At 43.8% G+C, this 22,540-nt stretch overlaps 1 protein-coding gene across 1 annotated transcript in view; it reads left to right on the top strand.

The window, feature by feature from the left end:
- fam20ca (FAM20C golgi associated secretory pathway kinase a) overlaps positions 1–21,660 on the top strand; it is a 36,937-nt gene extending 15,277 nt beyond the window's left edge. The window contains exons 4-10 of the mRNA XM_076752468.1: positions 14,627–14,719; positions 17,235–17,350; positions 18,120–18,300; positions 18,445–18,554; positions 18,664–18,745; positions 18,838–18,897; positions 19,762–21,660. Coding sequence (XP_076608583.1) covers positions 14,627–14,719; positions 17,235–17,350; positions 18,120–18,300; positions 18,445–18,554; positions 18,664–18,745; positions 18,838–18,897; positions 19,762–20,020 — 901 coding nt within the window. The 3' untranslated portion in view covers positions 20,021–21,660. The remainder of the gene's footprint in view (positions 1–14,626; positions 14,720–17,234; positions 17,351–18,119; positions 18,301–18,444; positions 18,555–18,663; positions 18,746–18,837; positions 18,898–19,761) is intronic.
- The last annotated feature ends 880 nt before the right edge of the window (positions 21,661–22,540 follow it).

The raw sequence follows: 22,540 nt of genomic DNA, 5'->3' as shown, positions 1-22,540 counted from the left end.
CTGCCGCATTTGTCTGGAATGCTGAAAATTCATTTCCCTCCAGGAGGTGAATTTAGACAATTGAGCGTTTCTTTTTATGAGGTGAGGAAAGGAGGCGAGACCTTGACTTATGATGGGGATATTCACTGTACCTTCAGCAGGATTATCTGCTGCAATTACACAAAATGACCCAGGAGCACTCAGGAATGCTTCATTTAATTGACTGGAATTTTGAAAGGCTAATTGTCATCTAATTGCTTTGGTGAATACACTGCACTGTGATTAAGATCTTGCATTTTTGCAGTTTATCCTGACAAGTCAGACAACAGCTTGTTGTGCAACATACTATCTTGCTAATGGCCCTAATCTTTTCAATTTCTAGGCTTTCTCAGAAGCTATAATGAGGATAATTGCTTGGGCTTAGACCTCAAAAAAAAAATTCTTCTTCTTTTTTTGAATTAGGGCAGTCTGAAAATGACAGAGCACACATGGCTCGTTGTTTCTTTGTCACTCAGTCAACTGTTGCCCCTTAACAATGGGACCACACGCATTGCACCACCCCTTACAACTGAGCTCAGTCATTAGATAACGACCTTTCCCAGGTAGATCTATCACAGTCCACCTGAATGTCTCTCCAAGCTGAATGAATGAAACAACAGTTCCTCGACAGAGAGAAAGAGAGAGAACATTGTGGCTCTGTAACTTGGGCCTTTGTGATAGCATGCACAGAGGTTAATACATCCATTGTGGGCCAGGCCCGTGCTTAAGCCTGTCCCATGCAAGGTGGCAATTAGGCTGTGTGTGACTCCCCTATCCCTCTGACAGAGCCAGTGGAGGGGGAGGAGAATGCAATCATTGTCTACCAATTAAACCAGAGGAGGGTTCTCGTTGGCTTTGGCCATTGTCAGGGCAGGGTGTGGGAGGGGTTGCAGTGGCCAGGTCTAGTATCACCGGGCCAGGGAGGTAGGAACCTGATCCGGGGGCTTGCCTGGGTCACCCCTCCCACCCTCCCTTTTGCAGCTCTGTGTAGCAGTGATGCAGACAGAAGAGCCTCTGTGCTGGGAGTGCAGGGAGACTCTCAGTCAGTGTTGCTGCTGCCGGGAGGATTGTTCACTAAAGGAGTGCAAGTGGAGTCTCCAAGATATGAGAAAGCTCATAATAATGTGTGCTGTCTGCTTGTGTTACTTCCTCTTGGCCCTATTTTGATTATGTTAGATGTAACAACAGTTTAAGAAGTAGACATTCTCCATCCCTTGAGGGTCATGACTTGGCAGCATCAGTAGATATGGACAGAGACTATATGAATCCACAGACAGACCATTTCACATAACAGCTGTCTTCCCCGTGAGCCAGTCAGTGTGTGGGCAGGTGGTGTCTTGCAGAAAATGCCCAATTCTTGTGGACTCTGCATTGCGGACAGCCAGCTTCATCTATGTGTACAGTGGATTTATACTGCAGATAAAGGAGGAAATATCTTCCTCTCAAAGCCAAATTTACTTTGGCATGCTCTGCTTTACGTGCAGTGAATTTATTGATTATAGATTGTTATCCAGTCAACCTAACAAATGTACAAAAATAGGGCAATGCTAGCAGATCTGTAAGGCTCAGGCACTGTGATGCTTTGAGCTAAATGCTAATGTAGACATGCTAACAAGCTGATGTTTGATAGGCTTACCGTGCTCATCGTCTGAGTTTATGGTGGTACTAAGAGATCGGACATGAATGTCCAATCTTTTATGGCAATGCATCCAAAACACATCTATGGAAATGACTGAAGACTGAAGAAAAAATAAATATGTAAACTGCTGGTGGCGCTAAAGGAAAAGTCAGGGGATAACCAAAGTCAGTGGGCTTTATGCTTTGGGACACTGGAATGTCTGTTTCAAAGCGAACCATCGAATAGTTGTTGAGACATTTCTGCTTGAACAAAAGTGGTCAACAGAGCAACCCGCAGCCTGATATCGCCATCCCTGGAGCCATGCAGCTAGTCTGGCTAAAAAAAAAAATCTGAATACTATCCAGTGCAAAGGCCACGCAAAAATCTTTTCTCAAGCTTCTCGAGCGTAACGCGGAGGTCTTTATTCAACTGTATGGTTATTTCGTAGCATGTTTTTTGTGGTGTAGTGTATAGGATTACATAAGCTCTGTATGTTATTGTGCCCGCTTTGTGCTGTATACAGAAGGAGGACCAGAGCACCAACAATACATCATCATTACAAGATGATGCATTGGGACATGGTCTGCAGCGACATTAAAGGTCACATTACAAAATGCAGCTGTCACACGATGATGCATGAACAGGGCTGCGTGATACGCTGTGTGACCAGTGATGGTGAGGAGGAAATGTCTCTCTCTGAGTCTTGCCTTTTTACGTTTGAGCCGGTGTTTCAGTTGCTTTCTTCTCGTTGAGAGCATCACTTGGTGCACTACAAGAATGTGCTGTATACCTTCACGATGACGTCTTTGATAGATATGAACATCCAGATATTTGTCAGAAACTTATTTTTGGTTTGAGTGTGAAGACATCCTTAGTCTCCTCCTCATTCCTTTCACATACAAATTAACTCTCTTCATCCTGAAGTGCACTGGACTCCTTCCATCCCACTTAGCTCCTATACAAGGATAAATGCAACCCTTGGAACTGTTTTTCCAGTGGTTTCACCACTTCCTCCTTCACCGCCGTCACCCACTCATGACCACAATGACATCTCTCAGCCACCACTTAGCCTCTGATAGATGGTTTCTATTTAGGAAACGGCATCTGACCACAAACCACGGAGCACAACAAGGCTGTTGACAGGTCTAAATAGAAAAGTTCAGCTGTGGGAGAAACGAAGCACAAACACCCATGCCTCGATTTGGGGGCCTCGCCTGCAAAATAGCTTTCTGGAAAGGCTCTTTTGATTGTTTTCTCTGGTCGAGCTATCGAAGTTTTGAGTTTTATGTAGTTAGGTTTCACTCGGTGGTATGCAATCCATTTTGGGACGGTGAGGAAAAGCAGCGTTGAAAATAACCGACAGCCTGCTAAAATTGAGCTGTTGGCTCTCTGAGCTGAATGTGGTGATGAATGCACTGCAGGAGCTTGTAACTTTTAGCACTGAACAGAACAGGTTGTTGCGACTACCCCAAAGCTTCTCAGGTAATTAATAAACACATTCATTAGGGAGCTAAAAGAAGACAGGCTACTTAATCAAATGCTATTCTGTCATCAGCCATGCGCTGCTGGAATATGGCATTTTAACAAGCCTCACATTCGACTAATTAGGGTAAATTGTTACCGAGTCTTTCAAGCCGTTCTGCCCTGTTTAAAGATTAAAGTCCTCAGAGATAGTCAAAAATAAGCGGGTGCCAAGTTGCTCTGCGGGGCTGCCGCTGTGTGCATCCGAGTGTGCTGCCGTGCGTGTGTGCATGTTTGCATCTGACAGGCTTTATCTGCTGTTGTGCTGTGTCCACATTCAGTTTAAGTAAACACAGATGGGGAAGGGTGTGACTGGCCGGCAGTCACGGTGTCCTTCAGGAAAAGGAAATCAGAAGGAGGAGGAAGGAGGGAGGGAAAAGAAAGTGATGGAGATGTGCTTGTGGATGCATGGCTGATTGGTTTTTAGCCAGAGCAGCTTAAGGTGGCAGGGACACCCACACCGTCTGAGGAAGGGCAGAGAGAGAGAGAGAGAGAGAGAGAGAGAGAGAGAGAGAGCTGGGAGATGGGAGAGATTTCTAACCGCTGCAGCAGGTGATATTAAACAGGGTTTTGGGCAGTGTGTACATGGGAGAGAGAGAGAGTGTGCGTGTGTGTGTGTGTGTGTGTGTGTGTGTGTGTGTGTGCATTTTTCTTATCTTTGGGTCAACATAATAGGATTGTTTGGTTGAAACACTTCAAGATATTCCCCCCCACAGATGGCCAAAGATAATGGACGTCCAAAATGCTTACTCACAATCCAATTAACTTGTCTTGGCTCAGACCATACAGACACACTCCATATCCTAGCTGAGAGTGTCGCGTGTGTGTGTGTGTGTGCGTGTGTGTGTGTTGGGGCAGTCAGTCTGGAAAATTAATGCTTCCCAGGATTTAGCATAATTTGCTCTAATTGGATGTTTGCTGTTCAGCAACTACTTCACGATAATCAAATAAATTGTTAATGGTCTGTACCGCAGGCTAGTTTGGAGGATGGACCTTTATGCAGAGCCTCTCAGTGCAGATTCTCACTTTAGAAACGGGTGATTTATACAGATCTGGCAGGTGTTTCAGTCTTCTCTTCCTCAGCGCTCATTCTGGCATCGTCATCTGCCAATTTCCACTCGGTGAACTTGCTTTGAGTTTTATCCCAAGAGGAGAACATGATTGTATTTTCAGCCCGGTCAGAGATTTCTCATAGCCTTTTATAACCTCAAATTTATTTTATGACTAAGAGAATGCATGCAACCATCCTAGAAGCATAGCATTGCTCCAGCTTTGAAGACCTTTCCAATTAAATTATATGTGTTCAAACTTGAGACATGGCAGCATCCACCCTTCAAAGTCAAAGGCAGAGAACAAATAGAAGGAATTCAGACTGAAAGGAGATACCCGAAACTGAAGCTGCTTTCTGTATCTTTTCCCCAAATCCTCCTCAGTCTGAGTGGAGAGACCACTTTTCGCTAGTCCTGCAGTTTCTGCAGTTTACTGACACGCTCAGACTGGGATTTTTTCCCCCTCCTCTCATCAGCTTCAGCTTACATGTCATGCTGAATACCAGCGCTTGTTATTCAGTCCCTGTGAGATGAAGACTCATGGTAATGCCCATTGATTTTGTGTGCAGGCAGAAACAAAAGCTCGCACACACATACAGGGAAAGCTCTTGAAATCCCCATTGATCCCAGCAGACTGAGAGCTACCCAGTTTGTTTTCATTATGGAAGTAATGTCGTCCTTTGCGGACTGTGTTGATCTTCCGTTGCCCCTGTAAGACAAGAGGTGTCGAGGTGGATGCTGTCTTTTACTTTTTCTCACATTATTCAAAACTGGCTGTTGGTTCTCTGAAGCATTAGTCCCCCCCACCCCACCACCCCCACCCCCCCATCAGCTCCTCCTCTGGAGCTGTGAGGGATAGAGACAACTGGTAGAGGCTTTCTGGAGGAATTTCCTGCTGGAACAGATCGTGGAGGGACTGAGCTCCCCTGTTCCTGTGCCTTCTTCTACTTCGTGAATGCTCTTTGTGACTCTTCGTGGTGGCTGGGTGTAATATTTGTGGTACTTTGGAGGGAAATAACAATCCACAGCATAGACGGGTTCCCAGGAAATCTTCACATGCCTCATTTTATGGGCTGGTTAGGATGCTCAGTTTGATATAGCTGTCAAAGGTTTGGAGACTTTTTTAGAACAGGTGGTTGGCTTTAGAAAAACCACTGTTCAAGATAAAACACCGGTATTTATATGGAAAAACACACTGAGGAAAGCTGCACATTTCTGTCGGCATGCAGTGTCAACACACTCTGCCACATTTTGAAGCTTATTGTTCTAAATATCCCCAAGCTTGTGCATTGTGACATCTAATCACAGTTGACCCAAGAATACCCTTGACGTTTGAGTATGTTTTGCATAATTCACAGTTCATATTCTGTGCAAAGCCTGTCATGAATTGTGCACCCTGTGAAGGATCGCCTCAGACTTGTGCTATTGAAAAACGGTTAATCCTCTGTGGATGGATATGTAAATATGACAAAGTGTGGCTCTGTGTTGCTGGAACACTCCTGATTGTTGAGGATAAACCGATGTGCGTTCTGTCTGCCGTGGGTGACGGTGTGGGAGACAGGGGGAGAGACAAAGAGAAGGGTAACCAGAAGCATAAAGACCTGTTTCATCCCTCAAGTATATAAGAATATATAATCCCCCTTACTGAACTCACACACAACACACATTTCATACATGAAAACAGTCGTATTAGTCCACTATATGAACCTATAGGAAATGCACATGACTGCTGCATCATCAAAACTAAGAATGTTTCTAATCTTTCTTTTCTATTTGTGTAAGTGTTCTTCTTGTCAGCTATTTTTTTTTGCAGTCTTCATCCTGTGTCAAACGTCTAAATGTCAGTTTTTATCACATTTACTCAACCTTTTTTGTGTAGTTTTAGTTGATTAAAAGTCTGGACATTGTAGTCTCATCAAAGAAAAAAACTCTTCAATCAGGCTCGTCTAGCCAGAATCAATCATTTTCTGTCATTTTAGTCAAAATTTCTGTCACAGAAGATTTTATCCTGGCCTGATGAAAAACACAGCTTGAATAAAGCTTGAAAGCAGCTTCGCAGAAAGTGTCTGCTCTCGTGGTCTGATGGCATCAATTTAAGGAGCAGATTCATTTTGATGTCAAATCAAATCAGATTCAATTTGATGGTAATGTGGAGGACCAAGAAACACAGCGTTTCTATGTCACTAAATACATGTCAGAGAACACCAGTAAGCGCAGTTTCATGTCAGCATCCTCCTTCATGTAACCGACACACGTACGCTCACACACGCAGAAAAAAAGAGCGTTGACGATCATATTTCATTTTCAAAATGAACACAAAATTGAATTCCCTTCAATCTGTTCTGTTATGTATGTGTGCAATTATGCAGACTTTGCAAAAGTTTTGTGAGATCCTCAACCTTTTTCTTTTGCTTCCCACTGAAAATATTTTGATCCGTGTACCTTCCTGGGCTCCATACACCCCAAAGGAGTTTGTTTGCTGCACAAAACAATAACGGCTTTCAACAAAAGTACAACAGCCTGAGGGCATTACTCTGACAGAAAGTATGAATCCAGTATGACAAAGACAGGAGGGGAAATGACATGTGTTTTCATACATTCAATTCACAAGACACCAACAAAGGTAGGATGCGGCTGTTTTTCTGCTGTAAAAGCTGCTACACTTAACTTTTCCATCATAGAAAATGATACCACATATCTTTTAAAAGGAAAATGTCAATTTTCATAATTAGACCCAGTGAAATAATCTGTCTTTTCTCCATCTGTTGCTTTGAAAAAAAAAAAAAATCCTTCTGATGTGAAGCTGTTGTAATGTCACAAAAAAAAAAAACGCACTGAGGTCTACTTTCTCATCATTGTGAGTGAATGAAATGTAATTGAAAAGCTGTTGAGTCATCAAACATTGAGTCTATTGATATCAGAAAGCTGCCATTGGGTAGCACTTCTTACTGGAAGCCGCCAGTGAATACGCTTATTGAGTAACAAGCACAACACTTATTTTGACATGGAAAAGCGCTAATGCATTCACCAAAAACGGGGCTTTTTGAGAATGGGAAATACGCAGTGATACTAATAAGATTTCCAGTTTTTTTTTTATACATATTCCAAGTCTGCTCACGACTCGGGGGAGCCCGTTAAGATGATTGCAGGGAAGGGATCCCAAAAGCACAGATATAATTCTGCAGCTTTGCATCAGGTCTTCACAGTGATTTCAGGCCTTTAAACACTGCGCTGTATGCAGCGATGTGCCCGGGGGAACACGGCTGAATATGACACACCAGTCAATTAAGGCCAGCAAAAAAAAATAAATAAAAGATTCACAGCCGCCTCAGAAATAGCTCTAAGAGTAATATAGAGCAGTGAGACGGAGGAAGTGAGATTCAGCCCACATACAGTAGCTGCAACATGGGGAATTGTGTGATACATACGCAATCGTAAACAAGTAGATGTTATTTTAAGTGTTTTAATGAGGCATCTTTTTTCGTGGGGAAACCACAACAGACACAAATTATTATTCAGTGCAGTGATTTTATATGTCTAAAACACCCGTTCTTCTTGTAAACTGAAACAAGTGCTTAGCTTATTTATCCAGATCCTGATTTTGGTGGATAACAAAAAAGAAATTTGACATTTCCAGAGCAGGTTACAGTGTAACCTTCACACGGTGAGGAAGTGTTCATTTGATGTCTCACTATGAAAGCCAGAACTGTCAGTCATCTACTGGAAATGACCTCTCTGCCAAGCAAAAGGCTTGTTGAACCTTTCCAGAGTAAAACGAGAGGAGGGAAACTGTGGGCAGGGATTGTGCTAAAACTCTCTTTCTGTTTATGAAGTACTGTGCTGCTGATGTGCTTAATGTGTCTTTTATTGTATGTGCACTAATCCCCCACTGGGCATTAAAGGGTTTTCAATCACTGGCAATCACATTTTGTTCAGAGCTTTTATTGTTCACATTTTTATTTTGAAGTTCAGCTTGTATTCCCTGATCCCCAACCTGTCTGTGGTCATATAGTAATTTGTGTGTTTTATTTCCAGAGTGTAGTGCAACTGGTTAAACTGCAGACACAGAGGGTAGTGAGAGAGCAGCAGGGCTTTGTAGACCCATAAGCCATACCTCATCCCTGACATACACAGACAGGAACCCCCAGCCATCTGGCCTGATGAGACAGTTGGATAGGCACGGTCTCTCTCACACACACGCATACACACAATTTACAGTAGTTCTTAGGGTTTCTGTCATCTATCGCAAGGGTAGCCAAGAGAGCTCTGGTGGTCACAGATAGTGACCTAGCCCACGGCCACGCAGCTCCCCTCAAAGCCTCACATTCAGTTTCCTCAGTGTCTGCCTGCAGGTTTTATAATGGGCAGAAGGTCAGACAGCCAAGAAAGAGTGAGGGCAGTGGGGATAATCGGGGAAGGAGGACTCTGTGAGATAAACTGAGTGAGATGATTGGAAGATAGAGAGCGAAACACACTGTGACACTTTCTTTGTAATTTATAAAGTGGCTTTGTATCACAGTGTTAGGATTTACCTTTGAATGTATCTTTACATTGAGCTTCAGGCCATGTTAACCTTTCTGACCTTTACTTTTTCAGAACTACACAAGTATGGACACCTAGCATCTCCTGTTATCTCATAGCTTAACTTTCTATTAGCGAGTGTCTGACCGGATTAAATGTCTCCTTTCATTTGCATTGTTTGTTCCTCCATTACTGCATATTTTTGCCAACTGCAAAGGATGACAGTGCATATTACAGTAGGTGGTGGTAAAAGACCACGAGCAGTGCGCTACTCTCATAAAAGAATACAGCAAAATGATGTGGTGTTCAGTGCAGGTGGAACAAGAACACAACAAGAACAACTTCTGCACAGTTCATATAAGGGATAATACCCAACAAGCTGTAGGCTAGGATCCATGTTTGCAATGGATGATATAGGGGTTAAATCCATCAAACACCAACCGATAATATGTAATATGACGTGTATAATATATACACGTCATATGGTTAATTTTGATCTCACTCTTCTGTTTCAAACATCATGAAATGTCTTTCCCGACCCTCAGAAGTCAAACTGTTTACTTTGCAAGACAACATGTAGCTAAACAGGAAGGAATTCACAAGGCTGGCCCAGGAGTTTTGTAATCCTGGCAACATTTGAAGCAGGGAGAGAAAGAGAAATTTACTAATTGTTCTGAGAGAGAGAGAAGTTTTGGCCCATTTCCTCCTTCAGGTCAGCCATTTTCAACCAGTTGGCCCCAGAGTGCCATCTAGTGGGCTGCAGTGACTTGGTAATTTACAAAGCTAGTTATTTTTATTGTTCGAGAATTAACGTAAACATCAAATTAAAACGTGCCAACCAAGACACATCATCATCGAACGTGTTTTTCCACTGTTAGCTAGCTAACGTTCCCGTCTACACAGTGGACCAAACAGATCAGCTTCTTGAAAAGAAAAAGTGAGAAAACCCCGTGCCAGTAAATGTGCACTGTGATGAGGAAATAAGACCCTGAATATGTTAGACTTGGATTCATAACGGCAGGCAGTGATGCTGAGCTGGAAGCACAGTGACGTGAAATCCAGCCACTGCCCAGAAAACTCCTTGTTTTCACATGTTATTGTCATGTTTTTTTTTTTCTTATATATTTGAGGAGGTGGTACTCACAGATTTTTTAAACAATCTGTCTTCCCCTACAGTTTAATACCTGCATGTTCATTTAGAAGTGCAAACAAACATGTATGCCATAGGTGTCTCAGAGTGATGTATGGTTCATTTCCTTCATAACGGCTCTGAATATATAACATCATATGCAGTTACTTAAGCGACTCGTATCTTTAATGCGGATCATACTGAAACTCCTCAGGGGTCCCCCTACTCTGATCAGTCAATGCATATTTGCAACTCTACACATACTGAACACTCCAGCAGCAGAAAGCTGATCGCTGATAGTCGTCCTCAGTCCTCATATTAATTCCACTCTCTCTCCCACCTCATGAGTATCTAATACATTTGAATTTGAAGCTCTGACTTCAGCCGTCATCCATCTTCCAGTCAAGTCTTTCTTGCGATAATATCGCCCATGCTGCTTCCCACACAGGCAGATAAGTTGCCTTTTCCTCCTGGCGGTGCCTCACCCTGTGTGTTGAAAATAGCTGAGGCTAGAACACAACTTGTGTAACATTGATTTGAAATTCAATCTCGACAGCTACCTTGGGGCCCCGGGCCGATTCTTAGATCCCTCTCCGATACCGATGCTGGAGGAAGCAAAGGGGCATCATGTGGGGAGGAAAATAAAGAGAGGAATACACACAATATGACAAGTTTGCTGATTTAAGCACAAGCACGGCCTTGACAGCCTTTGCCTGTGTTGTCTCTGATACTTCTGCATGTAGTGCTGCTGACAGACAAGCGCCCTCTGACACAAATCACCAGGCTGAAGAGGTTTTATCTCACCATCTTTTATCTGGTCCTCCATCCTTCCACCTGTCTGTCACCTTGAGAGGTGCTGTGAGTACTCTACAAGGTGCCATTTACCCACGAGTGTCCTGAATATATCACAATGATCACTTGCTTTTCTCCAAAACCCTCATACGCACAAACAAACTCTCAGCGGACTATTCCGCAGTAGATAAGGCATTCGCTATTGCAACTCTGAAAGCATGATGTCAAGAGGAGGGGGGGAGTTAATATATACTTTGGTGAAATGTTTTGTAAACATCAACCCGTTGTCTTTGTTTTCCCATAATGAAAAAGTGCTCAGGAGGAACAAGCAAGAAGGTGATTGGTGGAGGAGGAGATACAGAGAGGGGATGACGGAGACGGGGAGGATAGATGGACGAGTGCATAAAAGGAATAAGTGGAAGGAAAAAGGAGAGAGGGAGCAGAGGAGAGAAGCTGCTGGATGCTTGGTAATTGGTGTTAAGCAGGGTCAGGCTGGCGAGAGGGAATTTCATTTGGCTGCACAGTAACCAGACTGATTGGTAAATCAAAGCAGGTTAGAAAACACTAAGCAGGGACTAATATAGATACAGTATATATTGATAATGCAGATTTATTGGAACAGTCAGCTGCATGAAGGTGTTTTCCTCTGCTTATTCTCTTCTCTCTTGTAGTCATGTGACTTTTTCACTGGTATATTTGACCACTACAATCTCACATCTTGTTCAGAGGATGCAATAAATATTACTTGTTATGGCTCAGAACAAGCAAAGCCCCAAGGATGCATTAGAAGAGACAGCTCGCCATGTCCTCTCAGTTACATCCACTCACTTGGTTGATTGTGGCTGATTATGGTCGACCAGGTGAGTGCATGTGGGTAACGTTCGTGCGTTTGTGGGGAAGGAAAAAGAAAGAGGCGACGCAGATTTGTAATAAATATGCAATGTCCTGTTAGACTAAAGCTAGCTGGGAAACATTTCAGGTGACTGTCTCAGATTTATGCACCAAAAGCCGCATGGTTAGATTTAAGACAATCTTAAAATAATTACTTCCTTAAAACAGCCAACATTGGTTTCAAACAGGGCTTGAACCTGAATCCCGCGTGAGCTGCCTGCTGCAGCCAAAAACCACTTTATCAGCAGAGTGAGGGTGAACCAAATTGGAAAATTTGTGCCTGGACAGCTAAATAATGAGCAGAAACTGACTATAAAGCTCCTCAGAGCCAAGGTGAGCTGCAGATTGAGGTGATGCGTCCCTTTAGATTCATCTCCACAAGCGACTCCTGCAACATGTTTTCACATTGCCATTTCATGCGTACTAAAAAACAAATCCATTACGGCTGCTTTCGCAAAATACTGGCTGATTGAGCCTTTAAATTGTTTGTCTGTGCATGTACAAGCCACAGCAAAAATCCAGATCTCATAGCACAGCACGCCCTGTGTCTTCATAGCCACCCACACACACACACACACACACACACACAGAGGGCCAGACGGAGACAAAGATACCTGTCAGTGGGGGGCTGAAATCTGCTGTGGATTACCAATAGATGACAGATGTCCCATGCACCCTCTCCCTCTCCGTCTTATTCTCTTGGTTGGATCAGCGGCAGGATGCCATTACAGTGCTAGGTCAGTGGGAGTGTGTCCTGTATTCATGCTGTTACATCTTCAGTTAACATAAACGTGTGAAGCGAGCTGCTTATTTCCTCTCGGTTTCTTCTCAAAAGGTGACATAGAAGTTGTTGGCGTGTTGATTTTCTCGCACTGGGTTTGTCTCTGCTGCCCTCTCTCTGTCACCAACATGTATCATCAGTGCAGCTGTGTGATAGTGTGTGTGTGTGTGTGTGTGTGTGTGTGTGTGTGTGAGAGAGAGAGAAAGAAAGTGTGTGTATGCAGAGTCTCACCTAAGCTGTTGTTGTGCGCTCCCTCCCCCCGCCTCTCTAATATAACCCTCCACTGTGCAGGTATAAGCTCATGAAAGAGCATTAAAACTGCAGAGTCAGCAAACTGAGTCCATATAGGGAAGCAGTTGAGCTTCATCACTACACACACACACACACACACACACACACACACACACACACACACACACACACACGTATTCTGCTGAACCTCATACAGTACGTTTGTTATCACCTAATCACACTGTACTTCAGATAAAGGGCCTTTTATTATGAAGGACACTCAGTCATAAAAAGTGTGTGTGTGTGTGTGTGTGTGTGTGTGTGTGTGTGCGCGCGTGTGCGTGCGTGCGTGCGTGCGTGCGTGTGTGCGTGCGTGCGTGTGTGCACATGCTCTTGTGTTCTATTTTTTTCACATCACAAACCTGCTATTGCCTACATTCAAAATTCTAAGCAGCTTCCTCCCCGACAGGAAATTGCATTTTACATCCTGGTGACCATGGCAACCAGAGCCCGTAATGCCTGAGTGTCAGTCAGGTTTATGGTTATGCATTTCGCAGAGTGGAAAGTGAAGTGCAACTGACTCAAGACAAACACAGCTTTCTCTTTCTGGAGGTTCTCGAGAGAGAAACAACCTCCAGCTTTGGACTCTGTCTTTCTCCTTCTTACTGACAGTCCATGCAGAGAAACTTAGTAAAGTCGAAAGAATCAGAATCAGAATCAGAATCAGAAAAAGCTTTATTGCCATGTACGCTTTTACACATACTAGGAATTTTTTCTGGTGAAATTGGTGCATGACACATCTATCAAAGACGAAAGACGTTATCATGTAAAGTTCAGGGCAAAATCCTGAAGAAAAAAAGCCTCCACTCCACATCTCAGTGTTTGAACTTAGCAGCTACACATGATAAGGTCCCTTGACAGTGCCATATTTGAATGACAACAAGGTGCGGCACAGGTGCACCGAGTAAGGTCACCTTTTCAACCCACGTGTCCTTGCTACGTTTTATTCTGTCCCCTTCTTTTATCCCCTTTCTTACACCCTGAAAATAAAAACACCATTAGTCTCCTGCTCAGTCTGCTTGAGAAAGAAGGGATCACAATAGCAGCAATTGATTTATGGGTAAATGGCTGCTTCCCTGACATGTCCATGAATAGGAGGACAGGTTATTTTCTGTTGTCGGTGGTTTCGCTTTTCAAGAAAATTGGGAGAGAAGTTGAAGGGGGGGGAAATGATGCACCGCTCCGCCCTGAAGTCCAAACCACACTAATGGAGTGGAGGAGGGGGAGGAGAGATAAAGGAGGGCAGAGCGGGAGGTGGGGGGATGCAGTAAGTGGCAGCATGTATGAGTATGTGAGGTTTAGCTGAGTGTGTGCAAGCAGAGCAGCTACAGCAGGTTAATGTCAGGTGTGTGTGTGAGAGAGAGAGAGAGAGAGAGAGAGAGAGAGAAAGGGAATGCAAGCATGCACATGTGGAGAGATAATATCCTGCTACCTGACGAGCAAGCAGACAGACACAGGGAAAGACAGACAGACACAAAGAGGCTGCTAGCAGTTCCTGACTCAGATCCATGGCTCGGTTGGCAGGGAGTCACATCTCTTGGAAGTGTGTGTGTGTGTGTGTGTGTGTGCTGGGAAGAACTGCAGGATGTGAGCGAGAATCTCATCCAGCTTCCCTTCAGCAGCCTTGTCCACACAGGCTTTGGTCTCATGCGTCAGCTTCTGTCCTAGAAAGCGATGCAGACGGCGAAATGAGTTTCAGCCCGCAGGAAACGAAAATGTGATGAAAGCTGAGGAGATTTGCACAGACAGGAGCAGAAATGTCTCAAATCAAACGATGGCACACTTAAAATTTGAAACTCTGATGGTCATTAGAGAGACATTGTTTCGGATTACCCTCCTGAATTCCTATTTACATTATAGTTTATAACGTTAACCCCTTCCTGATGAGTCAGTGCGAGCGAAGGGCCGAGGACACATTCTCATTTTCCCATCATTCAGCCAAGACTGGATTCCATTGACTAAAAAATGATCCTGCTGACATCATGTGTAATGTTTTCTTCACCGCTGTCTTTCAGGCAGACCCGGGAGCAGGAGACCCCTCCGGACTTCTTCTACTTCTCCGACTTTGAGAGGCACAACGCTGAGATTGCCGCTTTTCACTTGGACAGGTGAGTTTTATCATCCCTCCCCTGTTGTGCTGAGATTTCTTTGTGCGACTCATCCGTTTCCCATCGGTGCTTTTTCAAATCACCCTTCACAGGCACTTCCAGGAAGAATGACGGGTCACATGTGTTCCTTCACCCAGACAGTGGAGGCTTTAACCCATTTCTAAACCGGAGGTGCTCCATAATGGACTTAAGCTGTGAAAATGTGACTGGGATTTAGTACATGAGGGATTAGATAACACTCGGATCATCTCCTTTACTTGCTGCTGAGTATATTGATTTCCTCGTGATCCTTTTACTCCACAGGCTACAGATAAAAAAAAATAAATAAATAAACGGAAAGAGTCAAGTATGAAAATTTTCAATTCTCGCGGAGGCCAATTAATGGCGCGCAGGTCGTCTCCGGGTCTTCAGGCGAAGTCGTTACTTCACACATGCTCACAGACACACACACTCTCGCTCTCTGTTAGATCAGGTCAGTGGCATGTGTGTGTGGGCAGGAAGATGGAGCCAAATAGGAAATCATAGGCACGACATCACCGCCGGGACACGGTTTAAAGCAGGGGGGAGCGACGAGTGGGTGTCTCCGTTACCCCTAAAGAGCAGTTTGCCTCTGAATTATAGTCCAGTTGCTCGACCACAGCAGCCTCTGGTTACCAGTCTGAGCTACTGTGAGTTTATGGCTTCGTACTGACTCGGGAATGCGGAGTAGGAGGATGCTTTGCCCTGCTAAACTTTCTTTAATTTGATTTCTAATTCTAGACAGTTGTGATGAAATGGACTAAAATATCCCGAAGATTGAAGGGAAGAGGTGGCGTGACTGCTCTCCAGTAATTACTTCTACATCTCAGGGGGTGTTTTCTTTATCCTCTGCTCCTTGCTGGTGTACTATAACTACCATCTGTTGTGAACTCCTTGTGACTCAGGGGTGCGTAATAGGCCGAGTGCGCACAGATAGATGCTTGAGGGTGCTCGCACAGGCAAATACACACACATACACACCGCACACGCACACACACACACACATGCACAGGTGCTCCTTTGTCACCGGGGCCTAACATGACGGTGCAGTTTGCAGCTCCTGAATGCTGTCCTCTGTAGGCTAAAGTTTCGCCAATGCTGTTCCACTCGGCCAGTCTGTGTGTGTGTGTGTGTGTGTGTGTGTGTGTGTGTGTGTGTGTGTGTGTGTGTGTGTGTGTGTGCGCTCCCAGGAGGCTTAGTTTTAGTCTCAAACAGGTCAGGGTCATTTGGACAGCAAACATACAGTGAGGCAGGCTAAACATGGCTGAATAGGTGCAGTGTTCTGACACAAGAGCACAAGAAAAGAATGAGAGACAGATGGAGACAGAAAGTGAGAGACGGGAGTCGAGACCAGGAGGAGGAGAATTAAAATAAGCTTTATCGTCTAAATATAGACAGGGGGTTGGATTTTAAGAATTACAGTGTGTGTTGGTGGGGCAGGTGGGAGGTCAGCAAACACACACACACACACACCTTTTCCATTGTTTTTTTTTGTTCTGAAGCGCATGTTGGATGTCACTGAATGTTGCTTTTCATGCCAATCACGACAGAGAGCCCTGAAAGACGATGAACTGTTGAACTTCTTGTGTGATGAAATGACACAGATCAAGTCTTGTGCTGACAGTTTGGATTGGAAACCATTAAACTTTATTCTTCTGTTGAGAAAAAGCATCCTGGTGTCCCACTTCTTCTCCAGGCTGTCTTTATTTAGAGAGCGAGGGGCATAACAAAAGTAACAAAAGTAAAAGTATGGTTGTATGTGTGGTGTAGACGTGCAGGTAATGTGCATTAATGGGCAGATAGCACAAGCAGACATAAAGAGCAGCTCACAAAGACCGGGCTGGTGCTCAGTGTTCAGAGCTCTCCCGGTTGGCTGGAGATGTCCTGGAAAACTGCACCACCTGAAAGCACCGTGGGGGAAGGAGCCGGAGGCTGAAGGTTCTGCAAAGCTGCATTTGTTCGGGCCAAACTTAAGTTGAAACGCATTATGTAATACAGTAAAACTCAGACCTGGTTTTCCAGTCTGCAGCACTTCACATGAACAGTGCACGTCAGTTCAGTGTGTCAATAAAAGAGTGTAAAAACAACCTTTTTGGTCACACTTCATAAAAAGGTTCACATATCCACCATTAGCTAGTTGCTTATTAGCATGCATGTTAGTGGCATATTAGCTATTTATTAGTCATTATGAAGCACTTATTAATCGATTATTCTGGGGGTTAGAGTCATTAAGGATTAGGGTTACATTATACATAATAATAATTATTATTATTATTATTTCTATCAATAAGCAGTAATTAGGATGTTACTGGGGGAAACCTAGAAGTTGTAGAATATGGTCATGCAGAATGAGACATTAATAAGTGGTTTCTAATGACTAATAAAGAGTCAATATGCTAATAATATGCATGCTCAAAAGCAGCAAGTTATTGGTGAATGTGTGTACCTTAATATAAAGTGTTTCTTTAAAAACATGTCCACATCTCTCTTTCTTTAGGATCCTTGACTTCCGCAGGGTGCCCCCGGTGGCAGGAAGACTTGTCAATATGACGAGGGAGATCAGAGACGTGACTCGCGATAAGAAGCTGTGGAGGACCTTTTTCATCTCGCCAGGTAGACACTCTGTCAGCCTCTGCAGCTTGGCACAGTGACGTGGCTGCATGGCTCATGCTGTGATGCTGTGTGGACAGAGCAGCTGTATCTCACTGGCTGCAGCTTGAAGTAAACTGGGTTATGCACACAGTGAGTTATGGACCTGTAGTTAAGGGTAGTCTGTATGTCCTGCTGTGCTCTTCATGGTGAGAGACGGAGCTATAGCCAAAAGTCACCACAGGGTGGCAGCGCAGGTCAGCTTATTCTCAAATCCTCATACGGTGTTACAAGGATTTTTATGTCCACTAAAATTAATATAACTGAAAGTAAAAATAAATGGAAATCAAATGAAAAATGTAATTAAGCAGCAGTTTCCTTGTATTTTATGTTGTTAGATTATGGTAATAATTTGGCACCGACCTCAATTAATAGATGTAATACGTTACAGTGATGCAAAGCAGGTCATTTGTCATACGTGAGTAGTTGTCAGGGTGCAGGAGCAGGTTTAACGATGAGAAGATACATAAATGAATGAAGAAATTTGGTTGCATATAAAATGCATTTTGAGCAGCCAGTTTGATCTGTGCTCATTTCCTCTCCGTAGGAAGACATATTAAATGATGCTCAGTACTTTGATTAAAATGTACCATCCTCCCTGCCTCTGTGTCCTGTGTTTAACCCTGCAGCTGAGGAGAGAAACCCTCCACCACCCTGATTTTTCCCTGTCTGGCTCCGCTGTCATTTTCTCCTCAGTGTCTCCACGTTGAAACCGCTTCTTTTCTCTCCTCAGCCAACAACGTCTGCTTCTACGGCGAGTGCTCGTACTACTGCTCCACAGAGCACGCTCTGTGTGGTAAACCGGACCAGATCGAAGGCTCACTCGCAGCCTTCCTGCCGGACCTGAACCTGGCCAAACGCAAGACCTGGAGAAACCCCTGGAGACGCTCCTACCACAAACGCAAGAAGGCAGAGTAAGAAACAAATTCATGAATCTGTCAGCCCACCTCATGACGTCTGAGTCAGTATCTGTGGTTAAATATAGCCATAATATTGATATATATGTGTATTTGTGTGTGTGCATGTGTGTGTGTGTGTGTGTGTGTGTGTATTGTCAGGTGGGAGGTGGACCCAGATTACTGTGACGAGGTGAAGCAGACTCCTCCGTACGATCGCGGCACTCGATTGCTGGACATCATGGATATGACCATCTTTGACTTCTTAATGGGTAAGAGTGAATGAAGCGGGGAACCACATCTTATATGAATATATTACACACTGACTCATTCCTCCCTCTGAATCACATGTCCTCGCCACTGTGCTCTGTCCTCTTACAGGTAACATGGATCGGCATCATTATGAAACGTTCGAGAAGTTTGGAAACGACACCTTCATTATTCACTTAGACAACGGAAGAGGGTGAAGGCTGCTTTTAAAGTGCCAAGTCCAACTTTGAGTGTGTTTGTGATAATTCCTGCTTCATCTTTTTATCCTTCTCCCGACCCTCATAGGTTTGGAAAACATTCCCACGATGAGCTGTCCATCCTGGTGCCTCTCAGCCAGTGCTGCAGGTCAGACTTTTGCTTGTCTGTGAATTTCTAACAGTCGTTTTTGGGGAGGTCAGTGCGTCTTTGTCCTGTTTTTAACAGGCATCAACCAGTCGCTCAGTCAGCCCTCCCAACACTTTAGACCAGAGCATTGAAAATGTAATGTACCGTGGAAATCCATGGCGTTCTGCCTCCATCACCACCATCAGGCCTCATGTACATAAGAAATGTTGAAGTTCAATGTGAAGATTACTATGAAATGTGCTCACACTTCTATCAACTATTGGGTGATTTGGTGAGCCTTTGGCAGCTCAGATATCATCCACTCAATGGTTCTCTCCCACTTATTGTCTGAAAAGTTGGTCTAATACACACTCTGCCGCCTTAAAACAACTGCAATCATTATACAAACAAGCACTTCAAACTTTAGACAAGAAGCCAGTATTCTGAGGAAGTCTAATCTGCTTAGCTGGGAAAACCTCATCACATACAAAAATGTCTGCCTAGTTCATAAGATTATGCATGGTTTAGATCCTCCTCCTCTGTCTGGTTTCATCAGCTCCAAATCTACTGCAAACTGAGGTGTAACAAGAGTTGGGCTGCACAATCCCACTCACAAAACTCCATCATTATTCACTGAAATGTAGTGTGAAAAATGGCTTATTGAGAGCCGACAGTGTCAGCACTGATACTACTTTCTGTCCAGTTGTCACATGACTGCACTCATACTGTACCTGCATCCTCCGCTCATGTTGTTTAACTGTATTACCTGTGCTTTAAACCACAATTTAGTATGTTTTTAAGTATTGTTCATATTGCAGTATTTTTATTATTCTAGAATGTCTAAACAAAAAAAAAACCTATTCATCGATCGTTCTTTGTTTCCAGGGTGAAGAAATCCACCTACCTGCGTCTGCAGCTGCTGGCCAAAGAGGACTACCAGCTGAGCTCCCTGATGGAGGAGTCTCTGCTCCGTGACCGGCTGTCCCCCGTCCTCATCCAGCGCCACCTCCAGGCCTTGGACCGCAGGCTCCGGCTGGTGCTGCAGGTCCTGGCGGGCTGCATAGAAAAAGAAGGCTACATCAACGTGGTGGAGGAAGATCTAGTTGGGGACACGGCCACCCACAGGAGCCCAGGCCACAGGTAGTGAGGGCGAGACTCGCAGGTGATGGAAAAACCACCAGTGAAAAATGGACCACGTCTGTGGCTGTTCGACCAATGGGACTCCACCGAAGTCCCACCTCTGATATCAAGCTGAATTCAGTGAATTCCAAGACTTGCCATCATTGCCTCTATGGAACCTGCTTTTAAGTGTGTTTATAAAGAAGAAAGCGACCACAGACACCATGAAAGACTCACACAGAGGCTTTGTATTCACCACATAAAGATGTATTTTGGTTCTATCCGATGTTGTACAAGACATAAAGGAGCCACTGCTGTGTTCTGATCTTGTCCTGTTTGTTTTGAATATGGAGGGTTTGTTTTATGTGTTTTATTATATGAGTACATAACCAAATGAGACGTTACACTGACTGGGCAGCATATGGTCAGACAATAAGCTTTATCGATTATCACAGTGTATGAAAAGGTGAAGAAAGTGTGCGGACGTTTCAAGATATTCGTTTATTTCTTCAGTTTTCACCTTCTGCAAATCAACCGCATCAGCAGAGAAAATGAAGTCAGGCCACAAACAACCCGCAACCAGGAGAATAAGAGTGTGCAAACAGCGTGTTCTCTTCATCCGTCTTTATAAGCTTTTTGTCTCGGCACAGACTCGGAACAGACCGACTGAAATGTTATTACATACTTCTGAACAGCATCGATCTGAGCGCAAATATATTTGAAGCTGTAGTTCAAACAGTTCCTTCACTTTGCCTTATTCTGTCTCTTTTTTTCCCCCATTCCCATCTCCCCTGCAAGTCTAGCTTGCGGTACAACAATAAAATAGTATTCTCCAAACCAAAAATACTCAAAATGCAAAGACCAGTGTGCTGGTTGGTGTTCATTATATGTTAAGTCGGTTCGTTCATGCACTACTGTTCTTACATGCAGACCTGGAACATTCAGAGCATCTGCTATAATATGATTTTGCAATTTATGCAAAGCAACGTGTTACAGTTCGTATGTTGATTCATTCTTATGAGATTTCATGTCCAAATGACTATTTATTGGTGCGTCACAAAGGATGAGAGTTGGTTTAGTAAATTCTAGGTTTTTGCTTCGTGTTGCTTTATATGTTGGGGAAATATTTACCTTAGGTACCTTAGCATTTGGATACTATTTAAATTGACATTCCTTTGAGTACTATTTTATGTTCAGATGATATGAAAACAACAAAGCTATTTGATTTTGGACATTATGTTGTTGAAGTGGTGCCATTGCGATTTTCAGTTTCCTCCTCGGAGTCCTGTGCACTGGCTGACCCGGCACCTGTGCAATGACAGAAATACAGTACTTGAATGTTTTGGGGTTGGCAGTATGGACAGGATTCATAGAGCTACAAGCAGTGTCACGCCTGAGCGGCTGGACTCAAAGTCTGAGAAGCGCTTTGTGGCGATAAAGGGGTTAAAAATGCCTCATCCCACCGCGGGGATAACCTCGGGCTCTGCTCTTTGATTTTCATATTCTCGTGTAAATACCTATAAATACTTTGAGACCTAACGAGCTTCACCGCACAGTGATTTGCTTCTGTTTTCTGCTATTGCATTGTTACTGTGAAGATCTGTTTACTAAATGATTAAAGTGTGCAATAAAAAACAAAAGTGAGGACAAATCTTTCATTGTGTAGGCGGCTGTGGACGTGTGAGGTTTTGTCTGATTTGATGCATGGGAGGAGGTGAATGTGTCTTTTTTTTTTTTAGGGGTGAAAAGCAACAAGAGAGGATCAACAAAACTCCAGGCAAGGCAGCGTTAAAGTATCACATGAGCAAACCCAGCCTTCATCATGGAAAGTCAAACCACGTACTTCTATCAGATCCTTCACTTATAAATAACCTTTTGCATTCTTCACTGGTGCAGATTTTACAGGCCTGTAGGTGCAGATTGTGACTCTGTGGCAATAGTCAGGTTTCACGTCTCTCATGTTCCACACAAAGTGCTCCAGTTAGGCTCAAAGATGAAGCTCTTCCAGCCGCTAAGCTGCTTAAAGGTGAGTCAAATCTGCATGCGCTCTTACACACATTTCATTTTGCATGTTATTGAGCCTGTTTTTCATCATTTATTAATCACTGCACAAATATTTCTTCATCACCTAATGTATATTTATTCCTCACAAGATATCCATGTTTGGCATCCTTTAACCCCCAGGGCCATGACTAATGACTGTTCTAGTCAGATATTCATTTGACTGCTTGAGAAGGATTTCTGACTTCAACCAGCTCATCTCAGCTGTGTGTAAACTGAGAGGCACCTCACAAACTCTGACTTATTTCTCAGAGTGTAATTCCAACTGCCTTGGTTTTTACATTGTGAAAGAGAGTGGACTCCTGCTGAAGGAGTTAATGTAAAATATGTGTTCATGGTGACGAAAATGTGGAAAATAAACTGAGAAAGTTCCCTTGCCTGCTTCCCTCCTGAAGATTCTGGTCTCAGTTAAAGCTGAAGTGCACATAAATGAACATCTGTTACATTCAAGGCCCAGCCAAGTGAGTTCAGACAATCCTGATTA

The sequence above is a fragment of the Chaetodon auriga genome, chromosome 16 (genome assembly GCF_051107435.1).
Source record: "Chaetodon auriga isolate fChaAug3 chromosome 16, fChaAug3.hap1, whole genome shotgun sequence".
Taxonomy (NCBI): Eukaryota; Metazoa; Chordata; class Actinopteri; order Chaetodontiformes; family Chaetodontidae; genus Chaetodon; species Chaetodon auriga.
The sequence above is the reverse complement of the archived record's forward strand: the minus strand, read 5'-3'. Positions and strand labels throughout refer to the sequence as shown.